We start from the raw sequence: 23,325 nt of genomic DNA on the forward strand, positions 1-23,325 counted from the left end.
GTGTCATAAATATTGTGGCTACCAGAGCAGGCCAGGGGCTGGAAATTTAGCAGCGAGTCACTCACCTCCGGACTCCCCAAAGTCTGTCCACCGTCTACAAGATGCAAGTAAGGAGTGTGATGGAATACCCTCCACTTGCCTGGATGGGTGCAGCTCCCAACAACACACGAGAAGCTCAACTCTATCCAGGCCTAAGCAGCCCCGGTTGATTGGCACCACATCTACAAACATTCACTCCCTCCACCATCAATGCACAGTGTGTACCATCTACGACAACCACTGCAGCAACTCACCAAGGTTCCTCAGACAGCACCTTCCAAACCCACAACCACTGCCATCTAGGTGGACAAGGGCCGTAGATACATGGGAACACCATCGCTTAGAGGTTCCTCTCCAAATCACTCACCATCCTGACTTGGAAATATATCGGCCGTTCCTTCACTGTCGCTAGGTCAAAATCCTGGAACTCCCTCCCTAACAGCACTGTGGGTGTGCCTACACCACATGGACTGCAGCCGCTCAAAAAGGCAGCTCACCACCGCTTCATAGAAACATAGAACCCTACAGTGCAGAAAGAGGCCCTTCAGCCCATCGAGTCTGCACCAACCACAATGCCACCCAGACCCTACCCCCACATCCCTACACATTTTACCCACTAATCCCTCTAGCTTACGCATCCCGGGACACTAAGGGGTAATTTTTAACATGGCCAATCAACCTAACCCGCACATCTTTGGACTGTGGGAGGAAACCGGAGCACCCGGAGGAAACCCACGCAGACATGAGGAGAATGTGCAACCTCCAGACAGACAGTGACCCGAGCCGGGAATCGAACCCAGGTCCCTGGAGCTGTGAAGCAGCGGTGCTAACCCACTGTGCTACCGTGCCACCCAACTACACTTCTCAATGGGAAATTGAGGATCAGAATCATAGAAAGGTACAGCACAGTGGGAGGCCATTCGGCCCATTTTTCCTGACTTGCCCTGAGGAGCAAATCACTCATGCTACACGGGCACTAAATTCCAACCTCTTTAGCGACTGTCCCATTCCAAGAATCAATTCAAAAAACTATTGAAACATTCTTGGTGTTACAGGTAGACTGGTTAAAACAGGCAAGGAAACATTCCAGCTTCTTCTCCATTCGACAAGCTGTTTCCCAATGAGAGAGCCCCTGACGTTCTCCCTACACTTCAGTACTTGGCAGTGGGTGAACTTAAGATCATAACGACTAAGAGCAGGAGTAGGCCATTCGGCCCCTTAGGCTTGCTCTGCCGTACAATACGATCGTGACTGATCTGATTGTTACCTTATCACCATTTTCCAATCAGTCCCCCATAACTCTCATAAGAACATGAGAAATAGGAGCAGGAGTCGGCCATCTAGCCCTTCGAGCCTGCCCCGCCATTCAATAAGATCATGGCTGATCTGATTGGGGTTCAGTTCCACCTACCCACCTGCTCCCCATAACCCTTAATTCCCTTATTTGTCAAAAATCTATCTACCCGTGACTTAAACATATTTAACGAGGTAGCCTCCACTGCTTCAACGGGCAGAGAACTCCAAAGGTTCACCACCCTCTGGGAGAAGAAGTTCCTCCTCAACTCTGTTCTAAGTTGACTCCCCCGTATTTTGAGGCTGTGCCCTCTCGGCTCCCTCAATCAAGAACTCTGTCTAACTCCGTGGCCCACAGCCCCCACTGCTCTCTGAGGGAGAGAATTTCAAACACTAATCACAGTCGGAGGGAAGAAATTCCTCCTTATCTCCGTCTTAAATGGGAGTCCCCTTTTAGTGAAACTCAACCCCCTAGTTCTTGATTAAAATTTTGAAGTTTATTCATGAGTGTTACAAGTAGGTTTACATTAACACTGCGATGAAGTTACCAATGGTCTCTCCCAATGTCCAGACCCTTTGGATGAGTCACTGTTTGGGCTAGATGTCCGAATTAACCCCTTGCTGCCTGACCCTGTGCTGTTGGCTGCCTCTTGGTTTTTGTCCTTCTGATCATGAGATTGCAACGGGTGCATGGGTTTGAGATTTATATTCCATAAATATTCCAGTTGGAGAAAGTTCCAATACTTCAGGGGGAATCACAGTGGCACAGTACTGCTGCTACACAGCGCCAGGGATCCAAGTTCCATTCCTGGCTTGGGTCACTGTCTGTGTGGAGTCTGCACATTCTCCCAATGTCTGCGTGGGTTTTCTCCGGGTACTCTGGTTTCCTCCCACAGTCCAAAAGACGTGCTGGTTGGGTGCATTGGCCATGCTGAATTCTCCCTCAGTGTACCCGAACAGGCGCCGGAGTGTGGCGACTAGGGGATTTTCAGTTCCTTCATTGCAGTGTTAATGTAAGCCTACTAGTGACTAATAAACAGACTTTTAATTGGAACAATAAGAAATATGCTTTGGGATAATTTGAGTGAAATTATTGTCAGAGACAAACACACCAGAGTATCTGAACTGCAGTGGGAAGGAGAGTGAGGCTGGTGTCCTTGACTCAAGACAGCCATAAGCCTCAAACTCAATGTATAGAGTGAATATTACATACACCACAGAATCATAGAATCCCTACAGTGCAGAAGGAGGCCATTCAGCTGTGGGATCCTGTATGTGCTTTGCCTGGTTTGCTTCAGTCTATGGAAATACTTCAGCTTAATGTATTTCTGCCTATGTAACTAACTCTGCTAACTTGACCACATGTAGAATCAGAAGGCTAAAGGTTAGCTAGAAATTGACTGCATTCCTGAAGGGTACACAATACAGGCAAACCAATTTTTCATAACAGAGCTGCAAGGATTGTTTTTCTAAGATGGAGACAAATTGCGAAAAATATTTCCAATAACCAGATAAGGGTTAAAATATAGTTTGGATTTTAGTGTGTGTGTTTGCAGTTTTTTTTCCCCCTGAGATCCAATTCAGCGTGTTAAATTTCAGTACAGGCTGAGAAACCAGTCTCAAGGTCAGTTTAGAACAGAGTTGAGGAGGAACTTCTTCTCCCAGAGGGTGGTGAATCTCTGGAATTCTCTGCCCATTGAAGTGGTGGAGGCTACCACATTGAATATGTTTAAGTCACGGGTAGATAGATTTAAGAACATAAGAAATAGGAGCAGGAGTCGGCCATCTAGCCCTTCGAGCCTGCCCCGCCATTCAATAAGATCATGGCTGATCTGAAGTGGATCAGTTCCACTTTCCCGCTTTCTCCCCATAACCCTTAATTCCCTTGTCTATCAGAAACCTATCTGCAGGTGACTAATAGACAGGGGAATTAAGGGTTATGGGGAGAGGGCGGGAAAGTGGAACTGATCCACTTCAGATCAGCCATGATCTTATTGAATGGCGGGGCAGGCTCGAAGGGCTAGATGGCCGACTCCTGCTCCTATTTCTTATGTTTCTTAAGGCTCACTTTTTCTGCTTCTGTTATGTTAATCTTTTAAGTTCTGTTCAACAAAGAAAACCATTTTTAAAACTCGTACCAAGTGTCTTCCCCTCGTTTGTTCAAGCAAATGAATGGACCCAACACAGCCCATCGAACCTCCCCTGACTCTCCAACAGAGCATTGGGTGTTAGTTTGGGGAGGTTAGGGGGTGGGGCCAAGAAGCCACAATCCATATTTGGGCATACTGTCTGCCCTGCCAGTGCTCCCACATCCTTTTCACTCACCGAGGGGTCAAACTCAACGCTGGTCACTCCATCGTTGCTCCCCTCCAGGATTTTCTGTTTCTGCAACATTCCTGATGGAGGGAAGTGGACGCACAGGGTCAGCAGGAATCCACTTATCATCAAATCAGCAGAGCAAACATCCATTCTGACACCAAAAAAAAAAACAACTTGCATTTATATAGCACCTTTAACAGAGTCACACTCCCAGCTGAGCGACCAGCAAACAGATCTGGGCCAAGTCCGGGGATATTAACGCAGGGAGAGAGGTGGAGAGGGTTCGGTTATTCTGGGAATGGAACACGGAATCAAGAATCCCTACAGTGCAGGAGGAGGCCATTTGGCCCATCAAGCCTGCACTGACTACAACCCCATCTAGGCCCTATCCTCCCAATTCCATCTATTCATCCTGCTAGTCCCCCTATTGCTAAGGGGCAATTTAGCATGGCCAATCAACCTAATTTGCACATCCTTGGACTGTGGGAGGAAACCAGAGCACCCGGACAAAACCCACGCAGATACGGGGAGAACTTGCAGTCTCTGCACAGATAGTGACCCAAGCCGGGATTCAAACCTGGGTGCTTGGTGCTGTGAGGCAGCAGTGCTAACCGCTGTGCCATCCCAAGTCTTCACCAAAAGACAGTATATATTTTGTATCTCTAACCGACATGAGACACCAACACCAGAAACCTCAGACCTCGTCCGCAGCCGGTGTTCTCCAGTCCCGCCGCAGTGAATGGAGTTTGGCTGGGTGCCAAATTCTCCAATCCCGCTGGCAGTCTGGCGGGAACGGACAAAATTCGAGAATCCTGCCTCCCCCCGCCCCACGTACTGGATCCAGGGAACCTTGCAGTGGTATTCCCTTGAACAGGACTAGAAACACAGTTACACAGTCCCAGCAGCTGGTACAGAGAGAGAGGAACAGGAGGGTGAGGAGGGCAATAAGGGCAGAAAACCCCCTTCTCTGTAACAACCTCCAGTGTTGTGTCCGCACCCCCTCCCTTTCATTCCCTGAGCCATTGTGAGCCAGTAAGAAGTCTCTCATTGTGTACCAATCAGAGCACTCCAGACCACCATCTCTGTTTTAACCCCTTCTCCTAAAACTATTACCTCTTGTTCCAAATTGATCTCCAAGGGGAAGCACCTTCTGTCCATCCACCCCATCAGCCCCCTTTAGCATCTTCTATATCTCCATTAGGTCTCCTCTCGTTCTTCTAAACCTTACAGAGTAAACTGTTCAATCTTTCTTCAAACGACAAAGCCCTCATTCTGGAATCAATCTCGTGAACTTCCTTCGAACTGCCTCTCATGTCATTACACCCTTCCTCAAATAAGGGGATCAAAACTGTGCACAATACTCCAGGTGTAGCCTCACTAATGCCGTGTATAGTACCAGCAACATTTTCTTATTTTTATACTCTATTCCTTTAGCTATAAATGCCAGCATTCCATTTGCTTTCCTTATTACCTGCATACCAATTTTCCGTAACTCATGCACAAGGACACCCAGATCCCTCTGCACTGAAGCACTCTGAAGTTCCTCCTCATTTGGATAATAAGTTGCCTTTCTATTTTTCTGACCACAATGGATAACCTCACACTTATCCATGTTAAACTCCATCTACCATATTCTGGCCCACTCACCGAACCTATCTGTATCCGTCTGTAAATTTCTTATTTCCTCATTGCAGGTTACTATCCCATCTATTTTTGTGTCATCTACAAATTCTGCTATGGTACATTCTATCCCTGTATCCCGATCATTAATATGGATTGTAAATAGTTGGGGCCCGAGGACCGAACCCGGTGACGCCCCACCAGTTACATCTTGCCAACCAGGAAATGACCCATTTATCCCTACTCTCTGTCTTCTGTCAGTTAGCCAATCCTCTACCCAAGCTAATAAATTATCCCAAACCCCCTGTGATCTTATCGTGTGTAATAACCTGTGCAGCATCTTATCAAACACCTTCCTAAAATCCAGCCAGTCTGGACTCGAAACGTCAGCTTTTTTCTCTCCTTACAAATGCTGCCAGACCTGCTGAGATTTTCCAGCATTTTCTCTTTTGGTTTCAGATTCCAGCATCCGCAGTAATTTGCTTTTAAACTACATCTACAGGATCCCCATTATCCACTTGGCTGGTTATATCTTCGAAGAACTCCAGCAAATTAGTCAAACATGATTTACCCTTCATAAAACCATACTGACTCTGATGGATTGCGTTTTGACTTCCCAAATATCCCGTTACTACTTCCTTAGTAACAATTTCCCAACAAGAGAGGTTAACCTCACTGGTCTGTAGTTTCCTACTTTCTGCCTTCCCCCCTTTTTAAACAGCGGCGCAATATTGGCATTTTTTCCAATCCACTGGGACCTTTCCTAGGAATTTTGGAATATTGTATCCAATGGATCCACTATCTCTGCTGCCACTTCCTTTAACACCCTAGGATGTAGGCCAGCAGGCCTTGAGGCCCTGTCTGCCTCCAATCCCAATGATTACTATTTCCCTATTCCTTACGGGATTCCCCAGGGAACTTTCACAGTAACTTCATTGCAGTATTAATGTAAGCTTTTTTTTCTGAAAACTACTAATGATAATAGTTCTAAGTTCCCCCCTTTCTTTTACCTCTGGATTACCTGTTACTATTGGATGGTTCTCATGTCCTCCATTGTAAAAACTGAGGCAAAATATTATTATAACACCTCCACCATTTTCTGTGTTCCCCATTATTAACTCTTGGTCTCATCCTCTAAGAAACCAACGTTCACTTTAGCTACTCTTTTCCCTTTTACATTTCTATAGAAGCTTTTACCATCCATTTTTTAATATGTGGTGCTAGTTTTTTTTTCCACAATTTACCTCTACTCTTTTTATTTTTTTAGTGACCCTTTGCCGATCTTTAAAAGTTTCCCAATCTTCCAGCCTATCACTGGCCTTTGCAATATGGTGTGTCTTAGTTCTTGTCTTTATGTTGTCTTTATCTCCTTGCTTAGTCAAGGATAAGTTCAGTTGTGTCAAACAGCATGAACCTTTGTGTTCCTCAAAGACAAAGGAAACTTGTCCTGGCATTGCGCCTATTCGAACGATCAAAGGCCTGGAGGACACAGTTCCCTGGTGCATTTATATGCTATGTTTTAAACAATCACAGTCATCTTGCCTTTTTGAATTTAAAATCATGGGGTAATTATTCCTGGAGCCCACTTGCCAACAAATCAGCACTTTGTTTCTCATGTAGTCAACATTGTTATTTCCTTTGAAATTTGCCACTCTTGCATCTGTCCTGATGAGTGCAAGATGAAAAGCTTCGATAGTACTTCTCTTATCAATTATTTGGAGAAGTGCAGCCATTAATCACAGGAAGAAGGGTTTACTTTTAATGACTTCTTTAAGAGATATTTCGCAAGTTCATTTGCATTTTAAAGTTTATTTGCTAGCGTCACAAGTAGGCTTACATTAACATTGCAATGAAGTTACTGTGAAAATTCCCTAGTCGCCACACTCTGGCACTTGTTCGGGTACACTGAGGGAGAATTTAGCACGGCCAGTGCACTTAACCTGCACGTCTTTCGGACTGTGGGAGGAAACCGGAGCACCCGGAGGAAACCCATGCTGACACGGAGAGAAGGTGCAAACTCCACACAGACAGTGACTCAAGGCTGGAATTGAACCTGGGTCCCTGGCGCTGTGAGGCAGCAGTGCTAACCACTATGCTACCGTGCCACCTGGTGCAGTCCAGTTCATTTCCTGGTCAATGGTAAACCCTAGGATGTTGATGCTGGGGGATTCCGTGATGGTGATACTATTGAACGTCAAGAGCTGACGGTTATTGTAACACCCATTTAGCCGAAAGCTAAGCACCTAGATGTCTATTAAAACACATTGGCCTGTATCTGTGCTGTAAACAGTTTGCAAACAACACAAATATCTTCGTGCCCAGACTGCATGTCCCACCCGGACCTTGGAAAAGCTCTTCTATCAGAGAATTGCCACCTACTGTCCCCACAAGAGGAATAGTTCAGGCAGACACAAAGCTGCCAAGGAGATAAATTCTGTGCAGTCCGTCCCTGGTTCCCCAAAGTAATGAAAGAAATAATTCCACAAAGATTGCATCCCATATCCGTGACCCTGACAGCACAATAAAAGCCATGTCCCGCGGAGGGGGGGGGGGGTTTGAGCTCTGAACTCCATCCGTTAATTGACTCCTTAAGTAGATTGTTCATTAAATAAAAAGGGAGAAGTCTCCACTGCTGTGGGCTCGCTGGAGAAAGTAATTCCTAATCTGGTTGAGAACTCACTACTGTTGTGTTCCTGTCTCAGAGAGGGTCCAACAAAGGTTTGTTGATTTATTCCAGGGACGGCAGTGCTGCCCCCTCGTAGGGGTAAATGGGTCACATTCCAAACAGTTTACAACACTGAGAGGTGATCTCATTGTAATGTATAAAATTCTTGCTGGGTTTCATAGCATAGACACCGTACTCCCTGATTGATGGTATGGTAATGAGATGTTAATTATATTGTTAAGATGCACAGCTAAAGGGCATTGTTTAATTAAGCACCTAGAGCACATGTAAAGAGGGACTGCTGGGAGACTGGGAGGCAGACATACGCCACATTGCATCCTGTAAAAGCCCCACCAACACCTCTATTTTCCCAAGAGGCTAAGGAAATTTGGCATGCCCGCTACGACTCTCACCAATTGTTACGGACACACCATAGGAAGCATCCTTTCCGGATCTATCACAGGTGTGGCTCCTGCTCTGTCCAAGACCGCACGGAACTACCAAGGGTTGTGAACATCATACATACACTCGCAATCATACACACATTACCACAAACGTACAAAATCATACACATACACGCGCAAACACACATAATCATACACACACGTGATCACACACACACACACACACACACACACACACAACCATAGGCACACTCTCAAGCACACAAAAGGATTGTGTTCGGTGCAGATTCGATGGGCAGAAGGGCCTCTTTCTGCACTGTAGGGTTCTATGATTCACACACACACGCAATCAAACGCACACTCTCTCACACACAAATGTACTCATGTACACATCACTCACAAACACAAACACATGTAATAGCCCAGTCCATCACCAGCCTGCCATCCATTGACTCTGCCTACACTTCCCGCTGCCTTGGAAAAGCAGCCAGAATAATTAAGGACCCCACGCACCCCGGACATTCTCTTTTCCACCTTCTTCCATCGGGAAAAAGATACAAAAGTCTGAGGTCACGTACCAATTGACTCAAGAACAGCTTCTTCCCACCAGACTTTTGAATGGACTTATATTAAGCTGATCTTTCTCTACACCCTAGCGATCACCAAGGAAGAACTGGCGATACATCTGGATCGAAACTGTCCCACTGGGAAGACGCAGCATGTGTTTACGAAAGGCAGGGTCACGTTTAACTAATTTATGGAATTCTTTGAGGACATTACGAGTGCAGTGGACAACGGGAACCGGCGGATGTGGTGTATTTAGATTTCCGAAAGACGTTTGACAAGGTGCCGTACGAAAGACTGCTACACAAGTAAAAGTAACATACGCGCTCTCACACGCACACATGCAAAATCATACAAAAAATGCACACACACACTCGCTCGCAACCTACCCACACACACATACAAAATCATACACTCAAACACACATGATCATACACACATGCACACACAGTCATACACATACACAAACAAGCAATCACACTCACACACACACACACACAATCATGCGCACCCTCTCAGCACACACAATCATACATACATGTACTCATACACACATCACTCACAAACACATACACACAATCATATACAAACAAACTTCCACACGTTTGAGCCTCTCCTACTCCCAGTTCTTTCGATGTACTCGGGTTCCGACACTTTCTCTTTATTTTGCTTGTCACTGGTGTTACTTTAGTGACTGTCTGGTTTATTCCACATTCTGTTTGTTATTCGGGGGAGGGGAGTTCCCCTTGTTCTCACCTCCGACAACGTCCCAGAGCCTGACTCTCCGATCACTGCCTCCTGTGGCCAGCACTTTGGAGTTCGGAGAAAACTTGACGGCGTTAACCTCACCATCATGGACTTCCTGGTGAAAAACAAGGATTCAGAAATGACTGTTTTGTCTTGAATTTGGTGGGAACAGACTTCAGGAGGATACAGGCAGACTGCGGGACCAGTGACAGGCACTGTTAGATTAACGCGCAGATGATATAATTTGGGAAGAAGATCAGAGAGAGGTAACAGAAAGTAAAAGGCTCAGAACTAGAACCCTACAGTGCAAAAAGAGGCCCTTCGAGTCTGCACCAAACACAATCCCACCCAGGCTCTACCCCCATATCCCTACATATTATACCCACTAATCCCTCTAACCTACGCATCCCTGGACACTAAGGGGCAATTTCTTAACGCAGCCAATCAACCTAACCTGCACATCTTCAGACTGTGGGAGGAAACTGGAGCACCCGGAGGAAACCCATGCAGACACGAGGAGAATGTGCAAACTCCACACAGACAGTGACCCGAGCCGGGAATTGAACCCAGGTCCCTGGAGCTACGAAGCAGCAGTGCTAACCACTGTGCTACCGTGCCGCCCTAGAACATTCCTGTAAAAGAGATACATGTTTTCAAAGGTGCACTCGTCAGGACAAACACAAAAATACCAAACTTCAAATGGTCACAGCAAATTGCATGACAGGTTAAAAGGGGGCTCATCATGATTGGGGAGGTGATGGCCGAGTGGTATTATTGCTAGGCTATTAATCTAGAAACTCGGCTAATGTTCTGGGAACCCGGGTTCGAATCCCACCACTGCAGATGGTGGAATTTGAAATCAATTTCTAGATTTACTAGGATGCTACCAGCAATTTGATATTGAGTTATAAGGAGAGGCTGGATAGACTGGGACTTTTTTCTCTGGAGTGTAGAAGGCTGAGGGGTAATCTTATAAAGGTCTATAAAATAATGAGGGGCACAGATCAGCTAGATAGTCAGTATCTTTTCCCAAAGGTAGGGGAGTCTAAAACTAAAGGCATTGGTTTAAGGTGAGAGGGGAGAGATACAAAAGGGTCCAGAAGGGTAATTTTTTCACACTGAGGATGATGAGTGTCTGGAACAAACTGCCAGAGATAGTAGTAGAGGTGGGTACAATTTCGTCTTTTAAAAAGCATTGAGACAGTTACATGGTTACAATGGGTATGGAGGGATATGGACCAAATGTGGGCAATTGGGATTAGCTTAGGGGTTTTAAAAAAAAGAGGCGGCGTGTACAAGTTGGGCCGAAGGGCCTGTTTCCATGCTGTAAACCTCTATGATTCTATAACTATAACTGGAATTAAGAATCTACTGATGACCACGAAACCCTTTTCGATTGTTGGAAAAAAAACCATTTGGTTCATTGTAGCACAGTGGTCAGCACTGCTGCTTCATAGCTCCAGGGACCTGGGTTCGATTCCCGGCACAGGTCACTGTCTGTGTGGAGTTTGCACATTCTCCTCGTGTCTGCGTGGGTTTCCTCCGGGTGCTCGGGTTTCCTCCCACAGTCCAAAGATGTGCGGGTTAGGTTGATTGGCCGTGCTAAAATTGCCCCTTAGTGTCCTAAGATGCGTAGGTTAGAGGGATTAGTGGGTAAATATGTAGGGATATGGGGGTAGGGCCTGGGTGGGATTGTAGTCGGTGCAGACACGATGGGCCGAATGGCCTTTTTCTGTACTGTAGGGATTCAATGAAGGAAATCTGCCATCCTTACCTGGTCTGGCCTACATGTGACTCCAGACTCACAGCAATGTGGTTTAATCTCAACTGCTGTCAGGCAACTAGGGATGGGCAATAAATACCGGCCCAGCCAATACGCCCATACCCACAAATGAATAAAAAAATGATTGGTTAACCATCTGTTCTGATGATTGGCTAACTGAATCAAACCTGGTGCTTTGGTAGGTTCGTACAGCCGAGCTCACAAAACTCAAAACAAAATGTCTGCTGGTAGATATGATTTCACCATTGGGCAGCACTTGCTGAACAATCCCGAGTGTGTTAGCAGCTGCGCAAACAGCCAATTTAAAATAACCATTCAAACTGTAACGTGGCTAGAAGCAATGCACAGTCAGGGATCTGTCCTCTGCAAACAAAAGAAATCTGTCCAAGCCTTGCACCTTTCTTGAAATAGTGGGAGTTTTAGGGGCCTATAGTGTTGTGGTTCTTTCTCCATTGCAACATCTGGGCTGATTAGAATTGTCATCCTCACCATCCAACATCACTTCTTCTCCATAAATTTTGTCATTGTTTGAAATTTAGTATTTTTGCATTTATCCTGATAAGTGCAAAATGAAAAGTTTCAGCACCATGTATGAATGGCCTCCCATGTAGGCCAGACCAGGTAAGGACGGCAGATTTCCTTCCCTAAAAGACATTAGTGAACCAGATGGGATTTTCCAACAATGGTTTCATGGTCATCAGCAGGTTCTTAATTCCAGATATCTTTTATTGAATTCAAATTCCATTGTCAGCCGTTTTTCCGACAATCGATAATAATTCCATGGTCATCATTACTGAGGCTAACTTTATATTCCAGAGTTGATTACACAATTTGAAATGTCTGAAATGTAGGTCTAAGGGGTGAGAGGAAGGGTGTGCGATAATTGGATAGCTCTTTCAAAGAGCTGGCATAGTCACAACGGGCCAAATGGTCCCCCCCTCCTTCTCTGCACAGTGCATCAGGGTTACTGCTGGCTGGAGTCAGCTGTAACACACTGCTGCGTCCATTCTCCCTGTGAGAGCCTAGGCAGGCTGATCGACCATGGGGGTTTCACACGGGGAGGCGGTGGGGTAGTGGTCTTTTATTGGACTGGTAACCCAGACACTCAGGGCAAGGTCCGGGGAATGGAGTTCAAACCCCCCCCGCCAGGGCAGATGGTGGACTTTGAAATCAGTGAAAATCTGGAATTCAGCCTCCCATCCATTGACTCTGTCTACACTTCCCGCTGCCTCGGCAAAGCAGCCAGAATAATTAAGGACCCCACACACCCCGGACATTCTCTCTTCCACCTTCTTCCGTTGGGAAAAAGATACAAAAGTCTGAGGTCACATACCAACCATCTCAAGAACAGCTTCTTCCCTGCTGCTGTCAGACTTTTGAATGGACCTACCTCACATTAAGTTGATCTTTCTCTACACCCTAGCTGTGACTGTAACACTACATTCTGCACTCACTTGTTTCTTTCCCTGTGAACGGTATGCTTTGTCTGTATAGCACACAAGAAACAATACTTTTCACTGGATACTAATACATGTGACAATAATAAATCAAATGGTGGCACAGTGGTTAGCACTGCTGCTTCACAGCGCCAGGGACCTGGGTTCCATTCCCAGCTCGGGTCACTGTCTATGCGGAGTTGGCACATTCTCCCTGTGTCTGCGTGGGGTTTCCTCTGGGTGCTCCAGTTTCCTCCCACTGTCCAAAGATGTGCGGATTAGGGTGATTGGCCCTTACTGCCCTGGGGTGTACAGGTTAGAGGGATCAGTGGGGTAAATGTGTGGGGCTGTAGGGATAGGGCCTGGGGTGGGATTGTGGTCAGTGCAGACTCAATGGGCCAAATGGCCTCCTTTTGCACTGTAGGGTTTCAATGGTTCTAAATCAAAGAATTAAAAGTCATTGTTAAAGTTTATTTATTAATGTCACAAGTAGGCTTACATTAACACTGCAATGCAGTTACTGTGAAAATCCCCTAGTTCGCCACACTCTGGCGCCTGTTCGGGTACATGGAAGGAGAATTTAGCATGGCCAATGAGCGTAACTAGCACGTCTTTCCGCCTGTGGGAGGAAACCGGAGCACCCGGAGGAAACCCACGCAGACATGGGGAGAACATGCAAACTCACATAGGGAGGGACCCAAGGCTGGAATTGATCCCAGGTCCCTGGCGCTGTGAGGCAGCAGTGTTAACCACCCTGCCACCCTGTAAGCCCCTTCTGGTTCATTGATGTCCTCTGGGGAAGGGAATCTGTTGTCCTCGAGCCGGTCTGGCCTCCACCTGACTCCAGAGTCACAACAATGTGGTCGGCTTTTAAATGCCCTCTGTCAAAGGGCAATTAGGGATGGGCAATAAAGGCTGGCTCAATAGTGACACCCATATCTGTGGGCGGCACAGTGGTTAGCACTGCTCTCTCACAGTGCAAGGGACCCGGGTTCGATTCCCGGCCTGGGTCACTGTCTGTGTGGAGTCTGCACGTTCTCCCCGTGTCTGCATGGGTTTCCTCCGGATGCTCCGGTTTCCTCCCACAGTCCGAAAGACGTGCTGGTTGGGTGCATTGACCCAAACAGGCACTGGAGTGTGGCGACTAGAGGAATTTCACAGTAACTTCATTGCAGTGTTAATGTAAGCCTTATTTGTGATTAATAAATTTTTTTTAAACTTTACACATCCCATGAATTAATTTTTAAAACCCGCCATTTAAAGTTAAAGTTTATTTATTAGTGTCCCAACTAAGGTTTACATTAACACTGCAATGAAGTTACTGTGAAATTCCCCTAGTCGCCACACTCCGGCGCCTGTTCAGGCCACTGCACCTAACCAGCACGTCTTTCGGACTGTGGGAGGAAACTGGAGGACCTGGAGGAAACCCACGCAGACATGGGGAGAACATGCAGACTCCACACAGACAGTGACCCAAGCCGGGAATCGAACCCAGGTCCCTGGCACTGTGGAGCGTTTACTGTGCACACACGGACATGACTCAACATCGATCAAGAGAGGAAGGTTTCCTCTTCCTGAGCAGGGGTTGGAGGTCAAATTATAACCAAGCCAGGCTCGGGAATAAACCTGGACTCTCCCTGGATGCTGCGTAATGATTGGGAGTAAGTATATCAGGACCAGCCTTTGGCAATGAGATGACTGGAACCACACTGTTGGAAAAAGTATCTTGCTTCCCTATGGAGCCTGGAAACATCCCAGATGACTTTCCAGCCAATGAAATGTTTCGGAAGTGTTGCAAAGGCAATTTTCACACAGCAAGATCCCACAAACAGCAATGTGCAAACCTGTTCTTGTTATCATTATACTTTCCCCTCAGAACGGCACCGGGAATGTCAGCCTGGACCTCGCACTGAACTTTCTGGAGGGGGCACTGAACCCGCAAGCTTCGGAGGGAAGAGAGAGGGCGTGAGTCGGCCCGCTGTCACAGGGCTGACAGATAGGAGCTGGCTGATGGCGCACGGATCACACGTGGAGAGATCGTCCGCCCCACACCGTTCCCCAGGCTGCCAGCACAGTTAACAGTTCGCCGTCACTTACCAAACCGTGCCGCACTCTGGCTGGGACTCTCGCGACCGAACAGAAATTGGTTGGGCTGCAGTCAATCTCACTGAAACACGTGTTCGACCGTTTCCTGTCAAGAGTTCAGAAGAAAGGAACGCATAAGCACACACATGTACACAGGTACGCACACAGATGACACACACACGTATGCACAGTCACATAGATGCACACACAGGCATACACATGCAAACATATATGCACACATGTAAACACAGACACACAATCACACACGTACCGTACACAGGCACACAGCAAACACAGGTGAATAGAATAGAAACCCTACAGTGCAGAAACAGGCCATTCGGCCCATTGATTCTGCACCGACCACAATCCCACCCAGGCTCTACCCTCATATCCCTACATATTTACCCGTTAATCCCTCTAACCTACGCATCTCAGGACACTAAGGGGCAATTTCTTAGCATGGCCAATCAACCTAACCCGCACATCTTTGGACTGTGGGAGGAAACCGAAGCACCCGGAGGAAACCCACACCGCCACGGGAAGAACACGCAAACTGCACACACAGTCACCCAAGCCAGGAATCGAACCCGGGTCCCTGGCGCCGTGAGGCAGCAGTGCTAACCACTGTGCTGCCCACAAATGCCAAACACACACACAAACACACACGCAAACACATGCACATGTAAACAACAGGCACAGATGTCCATGCATGCATGCATACACACACACAACACACACACAACACACACACACACACACACACACACACAGTTAAGTGTGCCTGTCACAATTGCAAGGTGAGACAGACATGATGTGGAGACACACAGACTAACTGGAGGTAGGAAGGAATGGCAACATTCAGCAGTGAATAAATAAGTTAAATATATTGGATGGAAAGTTTATCCTATTCAGAAAAATAACAATTCCATCCAAAGAGACAAATAAATTTACTTTGCCAACTGGTAATGTGGAGACTGACACACAATGTTTTTCCTACTGAAAATAGTTTGAATATAAACACAGCTAGTTGAAAGATAAAACAAAATGTGCACGGCTGGAATGTTTATACAATCAGCCACATTCCACCGAGAATTCCTCTCTACACCTTACAGAAATTGCATTTATTTATTATTAGTGCCACAAGTAGGCTTACATTAACACTGCAATGAAGTTACTGTGAAAATCCCCTAGTCGTCTGTTCGGGTACACTGAGGGAGAATTTAGCACGGCCAATCCACCTACTCTGCACATCTTCCAAACTGTGGGAGGAAACCCACACAGACACAGGGAGAATGTGCAAACTCCACACAGACAAAGCCGGGAATCAAACCCAGGTCCCTGGCGCTGTGAGGCAGCAGTGCTAACCACTGTGCCACCAGGCCGCTCCAGTGGGACAAAGTTTCCCATGAAAAGCCTCAGAACATTGTACCACATTGGAGTCACTACATAACTGCAACCCTCATGCTGTTGTTAATCCTGACCAGGTACTTGTCTCCAAGAGGGATGACAATTCCCTCTGTCAACCTAATGCCTGTAGAATTCACACCACCCACATCGCACGGCGCCATCCATGCTCTGTGTTGAGTCTGGCAGGCTTAGTTAAGCTAACATTGTCATGGGGATCACACAATACCAGAAAAGGGCCATTCAGCCCATCATGGTTATGCCTACTCTTTGAAGCAGCTGCCCCATTACTCCCACTTTCCAACTGTCTTCCCACAGCCTGGAAAAGATTCTTCCCACTTCGGAAGGATAGCAGAACTAGAGGGCACAGCCTCAGAATAAAGGGAGGGCAGTTTAGAACGGAGTTGAGGAGGAACTTCTTCACTCAAAGGGTGGTGAATCTCTGGAATTCTCTGCCCGTTGAAGTGGTGGAGGCTACCACGCTAAATATATTTAAGTCACGGGTAGATAGGTTTCTGATAGACAGGGGAATTAAGGGTTATGGGGAGAGGGCGGGAATGTGGAACTGAGCCACTTCAGATCAGCCATGATCTTATTGAATGGCAGGGCAGGCTCGAAGGGCTAGATGGCCTACTCCTGCTCCTATTTCTTATGTTCTTATGAAAATATTTCAGTAAATCATAGAATCTTACAGTGCAGGAGGAGGCCACTCAGCCCATTGAGTCTGCACCGACCACAATCCAAACCATAATATCCCCATAACCCCATGTATTTACCCTAACTAGTCCCCCAGACACCTGTGAGAAGGTCCTCACTGAGGAACTCTTGGGTGTCAATATTTTGAGTTATGCCAGCTGCTCGAGTCGCCTCCAATAATGGCATGATGGTATAAGAGTTAGAAAAAAATCCTCTTAATAAATGAGTTCAGGTTGAATAGCAGGGCTTTGGAGGAGTTACATAAAGAATGATAATCCCCCACTGAAACAGCCAGGCACTCTACCTCGAGGGAGTTGTAAAAATCATTGGGACATGAACTTGGTCCTTTCTCCCTGGAGAGACGAAGGTTGAGAGGCGACCTGATAGAGGTTTATAAGATGTTGAGAGGTATAGATAGGGTGGATTCTCAGAGGCTATTTTCCAGGGCTGAAATGGTCGCTACGAGAGGACACAGATTTAAGGTGCTGGGGAGCAGGTACAGAGGAGATGTCAGGGGTAAGTTTTTCACTCAGAGGGTGGTGAGTGAGTGGAATCGGCTGCCGTCGGTGGTGGTAGAGGCGAACTCGCTGGGGTCTTTTAAAAGACTTCTGGATGAGTATATGGGATTTAATGGGATTGAGGGTTATAGATAGGCCTGGTAGGTAGGGATATGATCAGCGCAACTTGTGGGCCGAAGGGCCTGTTTGTGCTGTAGTTTTTCTACGTTCTATGAAATGGAAGGTGCACAAAGCACTTCAAAGCTTTTAAAGGCGACGGAGAGAAAACTCTGTTCATCCCCCATCCCAAGGGGACCCCCAACCTGTCCCCCTCCAACTCAGAGTGGTGTTCATCAACTTGTTCCCATTGGGGGGTGCATTGTGTGCCAGGTCCCCACTTCTAAGGACCTTCGGTGATTGGCACTGGGGTACTTCCCCCTCCCACTGTGTGTCTGTGTCTGTGTGTGTGTGTGTGTGTGTGTGTGTGTGTGTTCGGGGGGGTGGGGGGGAGGCGGTGCGTGGGGTGGCGTACCGGGAGGCCTCTGCATTCAACTTTAATCTCAAGAATGAGATTAGAATTGGAACGGATGAGACTGGAACAGGTTCTCACCATGTGAGCAGCACCGTGGCACAGTAGTTAGCACTGTGCCCCACGGCACCAGGGTTCGATTCCCAGCTCGGGTCACTGCCTGCGTGGAGTCTGCACATTCTCCCCGTGGGCTTCCTCCGGGTGCTCCGGTTTCCTCCCACAGACCAAAGATGTGCAGGTTAGGTGCACTGGCCGTGCTAAATTGCCCCTTAGTGTCCCAGGATGGTTAGGGTTAGAGGGGTAAATATGTGGGGTTATGGGGATATGATCTGGGTGGGACTGTGGTCGGTGAAGACTCGATGGGCCGAGTGGCCTCCTCTGCACTGTTGGGGTTCTATCATTTCTGGGCGAAATCCCAATCACGCCAGGTGGAACGAACGGGCAGCATCGGAAACCGTTTAACACGCGGCACAAATCCCATTTCAGGACTCTCACCAAATTCACCGGCCCAGGGCGATTTGTCCCCGGGGTTATTGGGGCTGGAGAATCACCCACCCATACCCCCCCATCTCTATTTATAAAGCCAAATGCCCCGTGTGTATTTAACTGGCTCTGCGACTTGTCCTTCCAACATTCACCCCCCGGTCTCTCTCTCTTCCTGCAAGCCCTTTGAAAATTTGACCATTTTAATTGAAATTCCATCTCCTCATTCCTGCCACCAAAATGTGTCACAGAGACCAATGCCGGGCGGACAAGCATGGACATTGCATCCTCAACTTGTCCAAGGCCGCATTCCCGATCCCAATCCAGGAACCCCTGCTGCAAGGCGTATCTAAGCGAGAACTGACAGTTGCGTTTGTCTATGTAACTCTGCTATCGAATCTGCCCACGTGACTGGCTGTGTGGACACGGAGAGAGGGGGCAGTTGTGAAACTGAAGTACGCTCGGAATAGATTTCCAACGGGAAGTTCTCGCTCAACCATTGCAAATTCTTTGTAGAGGTATCAGAGAGGACAGATAAAGGTTATGCAGTCAATGTAATATATTTAGCTATTCAACAGGTCATCAAGAAGGAAACTGATGGCGGGCTAAGGTCAGAAAAGGTGCAGCCAAGAAAGCAGCAGCAGAAATGAACAGGAAGCTGACCACAAACTAGAAAACAGAGAGAACAAGGATCACTCTTCAAAAGGACGAGAATTCCAAAGCAGGAAAGAGGCGTTGAAGCTGTACTGGAAGATCGAGGAACAGCTGGAGTTACTGCGCACATCCTGATACTCACACTCAGACAGAAAAAAGATTTATAAAGACGATGTGAGCAGCCCGAGATTCGAGCCAACCGGAAAGATTCAACAGACTGGAGCTCGTTTCCCTCAGAATGACAAAGCTGAGGGGCGACTGATAAAAAATCTTCCAGATTATGCAGTAATTCAGCAGTGCAGATGCAGAGAGGATTATTTCCACTTTCTGGAGAGTTCAAAACTCACTGTCATAAATATCAGACAGTCACTAATAAACCCAATCAGGAATTCAGGTATAACTGCTTTACCCAGAGAGTGGGGAGAATGTGGGACTCGCTCCCACGGTGAATGGGGAGAATGTGGGACTCACTCCCACGGGGGAATGGGGAGAATGTGGGACTCGCTCCCACGGTGAATGGGGAGAATGTGGGACTCGTTCCCACGGGGAGTGGGGGAGAATGTGGGACTCGCTCCCACGGGGAGAGGGGAGAATGTGGGACTCACTCCCACGGGGGAATGGGGAGAATGTGGGACTCGTTCCCACGGGGAGTGGGGGAGAATGTGGGACTCGCTCCCACGGGGAGTGGGGAGAATGTGGGACTCACTCCCACGGGGAGTGGGGGAGAATGTGGGACTCGCTCCCACGGGGAGTGGGGAGAATGTGGGACTCGCTCCCACGGGGAGTGGGGAGAATGTGGGACTCACTCCCACGGGGGAGTGGGGAGAATGTGGGACTCGCTCCCACGGGGAGTGGGGGAGAATGTGGGACTCGCTCCCACGGGGAGTGGGGAGAATGTGGGACTCGCAATGAGTGCTTGTGGTGAAAAATGTTGATACGTTCCGGGGGAAGCTGGATAAACCCATGAAGGAGAAAGGGATAGAAGGATATATTAAGATGAAAAGTGGCGAAAGGAGGCTCATGTGATGCATTAGCACTAGTATGAACTAGTTGGGCCGAACGGCCTGCTTCTATATCAGTAATAGCGTGTACATCAGTAATGTGCGAGTCAACGCTTTCAAGAGATGGTTGAGGAGAGAGAAAGTTGAAGATGATGTGTCCACTTGTCGTTTGGAAGGTGGAGGTTTAAAGGCTGGAGGAGCTGAACATCAAGAACAATTTCACACCCAGTAACTCAGCGGCACAGTCCGATGGCTGGAATCTACCCTCCGCTCCTCCCCAAGTGGAACAGAGATATTGCAGCAAGCAGAGACAGCGGCAGATCGTAAGATTAGAAAGCTGGGACTTGGCTGCCCAGGAACTCTCAACGCGGCAAAACACAACTCACCTGAAGATGCCTTTAAAGGATTGGAGAAACCTGGGGTGTGTTGAAAGATTGAAGGAGGCTGATCTAAATAAAAACAAAAGCAAGATTCATGGCTGGTCAGAGCTGACGCTCAAAGGAGGATGACCCGTCAGGCTCATCGAGTGCTCAAGGCTGGTGTCCGACTGAACAGGCCCCAGCACCACACGGCCAATGTCAAGGACAACTCGCCAAGGCCAAGGTCACATGACCCTATGTCAAGCTATCCTGGGACCATGATACCTGTCCGTGTCACAAACAATTCCAAAACCTTCACTTGACCGCGGAACTCCAGATACCTCTGCAAATATGGACCCGTTTCTGAGGACAGTTTGCGAATGTTAAAACCCAGGGATTCCCAGGGAAACTGCTCCCCCATGATTACTGACACGTTCTCATGCATCTCACATCGAAGTATTGGCATATCGCCGGGCATTCTGCCTGCTAATGTTGACAAACGGGTGTCAAGCTAACAGATCTAGCTGTCTCTGACTTGTAAAATCTTGATGCTCTCTCCCTCACTCTTGTACCAGTCTACCTCCCATTCCCTCGGTGATGGAGCAACACCACAGCATTCAGAAGCCTTCCGTACCCACCCCCACCGGACAGTATCCAGTCCGTGAGCAATATGAGTCTCCCAGCCAGTTGGTAGATGTGTCTCGATCATGTACAGTGTACCGATGGGAATGATGGAACAGCCATTCAGCCCCTCTAACCCATCTCGCCCACCGTTCAACGATGGAATGGAAATCTGTCTCAAGGCTCCCATCACCGACCTGAGCATGCCTTCCCTCAACACTCTTGCTAAACCAAACGACGTCAGTCTTAAAAGCTCCAACTGACACCCAGCATACACAGCTACTCAACATACAAACATATCAATCAGGAGCAGGGAGTAGGCCATTCGGCCCCTTGAACCTGGTCCACCATTCAATAGGATCATGGTTGATCTGACTGTAACCCAACCCCACCCCACATTCCCACCTCACCGCCCCCCCGATAACCTTTCCCCCACCCCCCCCGCCGTTAATCCAGAATTTATTGCCTCTGTCTTGACAATATTCGCAGGCATTAATTTTAAGGTTCGTTGATCATAGAATCCCACAGTGCAGAAGGAGGCCATTCAGCCCATCGAGTCTGCACTGACCACAATCCCACCCATTCCCGATTCCTCTAACCCTGCACATTTATCCTGTTGAGTCCCTTGAGGCTAAGGGGCAATTTAGCAACGCCAATCCACCTAACCCGCACATCTTTGGATTGTGGGAGGAAACTGGAACACCCAGAGGAAACCCATGCAGACATGGGGAGAATGTGCAGACCCCGCACAGACAGTGACCCAAGCCGGGAATCGAACCCAGGTCCCTGGCGCCGTGAGGCAGCAGTGCTAACCACTGTGCCACCGTGCCACCCTGGTCCTGCCACCTTATCTGGTGCCTGTCTCATCAAAACTCTTAAATCAATTGAAAGATCCCAACCAGCTCACCCCTTAATCTTTCAAACTCAAAGATATGCAAGGCAGGTTTATGTCATCCAACCTCAAATTAAAGCCAGTCAGACAAGATGGCAAGCTGCGTTTCCTCGGTAACGCACGGTTACCTTCTCAAAGGGCAACTAGAATCGGGAACTAGGTACCAAACTTGTCCACACCTTAGGAAAGTAATTGTAAAATATCGAAAAGCCACAGGGGCATTTACTGGGCAGGTCTGACATTAGACCTTATTCCAGTACAGTCTCAACGTCCCTAACTATCCCTGGAGAAGGTGGTGGTGAGCTACCTTCTTGAGCCGCTGCAGTCCGTGTGGTGTAGGTACACCCACAGTGCTGTTAGGGAAGGAATTCCAGGATTTTGACCCAGTGAAGGGACGGTGATATATTTCCAAGTCAGGATAGTGAGTGGCTTGGAGGGGAACCTTCAGGTAGTGGTGTTCCCATGTGTCTGCTGCCCTTGACCTTCTAGATGGTGGAGGTCATGGGTTTGGAAGGTGTCTTCGAAGGAGCCTTCGTGAGTTCCTGCAGTGCACCTTGTAAATCATTAGACCGTATACTGACTTGTCTTAATATCCCTTAACACCCCAACTGATTAACATCCTATCGGTCTGTGTGATGTTTGATCAGGAGTCAAACATTTTGGACTGGGAGGAGGAGAACTCTCTTCACTCAGAGTGGTGAATCTCTGCGGTTCTCTCAAGACCAGTGGATGCTCAGTCATTGAGAATATTCAAGGCAGAAAGCGACATCAGTGTATTGATGTCATGTTTCTTGTGAGGGGTATGTTTAGAATTCTGCTCTGCATACATGGTGTCAATTTGTCTGCTCCGGGGAGCTCCGTGCTGAGAGTGCAGGAGAATAATTGATCTCAGCCAGTGGGGTATTAGTTTAATCTGAGCGAATGCAGTTTTGTTTATTTCTGTTTTTCTTCCCCCTGGGTTTTCAGGGTAGGTTGATTGACAGGAGAAAGAGCCATGTGATAATCGGAGGAGTTAAGCTTTACAGGGAAAACTTAAAGTCTTTAAAGTTTATTTATTAGTCACAAGTAAGGCTCACATTAACATTGTAATGAAGTTATTGTGAAAATCCCCTAGTCGCCACACTCCAGCGCCCGTCTGGGGGACACTAAGGGGAATTTAGCATGGCCAATCCGCCCAACCAGCACATCTTTCAGACTGTGGGAGGAAACCGGAACACCCGGAGGAAACCAACGC

The 23,325-nt window shown here is 47.7% G+C and overlaps 1 protein-coding gene across 1 annotated transcript in view; it reads right to left on the reverse strand.

Moving 5' to 3' along the window:
- LOC145349238 (autophagy-related protein 16-1-like) overlaps positions 1–23,325 on the reverse strand; it is an 84,958-nt gene that overhangs the window by 20,667 nt on the left and 40,966 nt on the right. The window contains exons 8-11 of the mRNA XM_080197711.1: positions 20,606–20,668; positions 14,968–15,061; positions 9,661–9,766; positions 3,658–3,728 (exon numbers count right to left, since the gene is read on the reverse strand). Coding sequence (XP_080053837.1) covers positions 3,658–3,728; positions 9,661–9,766; positions 14,968–15,061; positions 20,606–20,668 — 334 coding nt within the window. The remainder of the gene's footprint in view (positions 1–3,657; positions 3,729–9,660; positions 9,767–14,967; positions 15,062–20,605; positions 20,669–23,325) is intronic.

This window comes from Carcharhinus amblyrhynchos, chromosome 10, assembly GCF_965287045.1.
Source record: "Carcharhinus amblyrhynchos chromosome 10, sCarAmb.v2.hapA, whole genome shotgun sequence".
Taxonomy (NCBI): domain Eukaryota; kingdom Metazoa; phylum Chordata; class Chondrichthyes; order Carcharhiniformes; family Carcharhinidae; genus Carcharhinus; species Carcharhinus amblyrhynchos.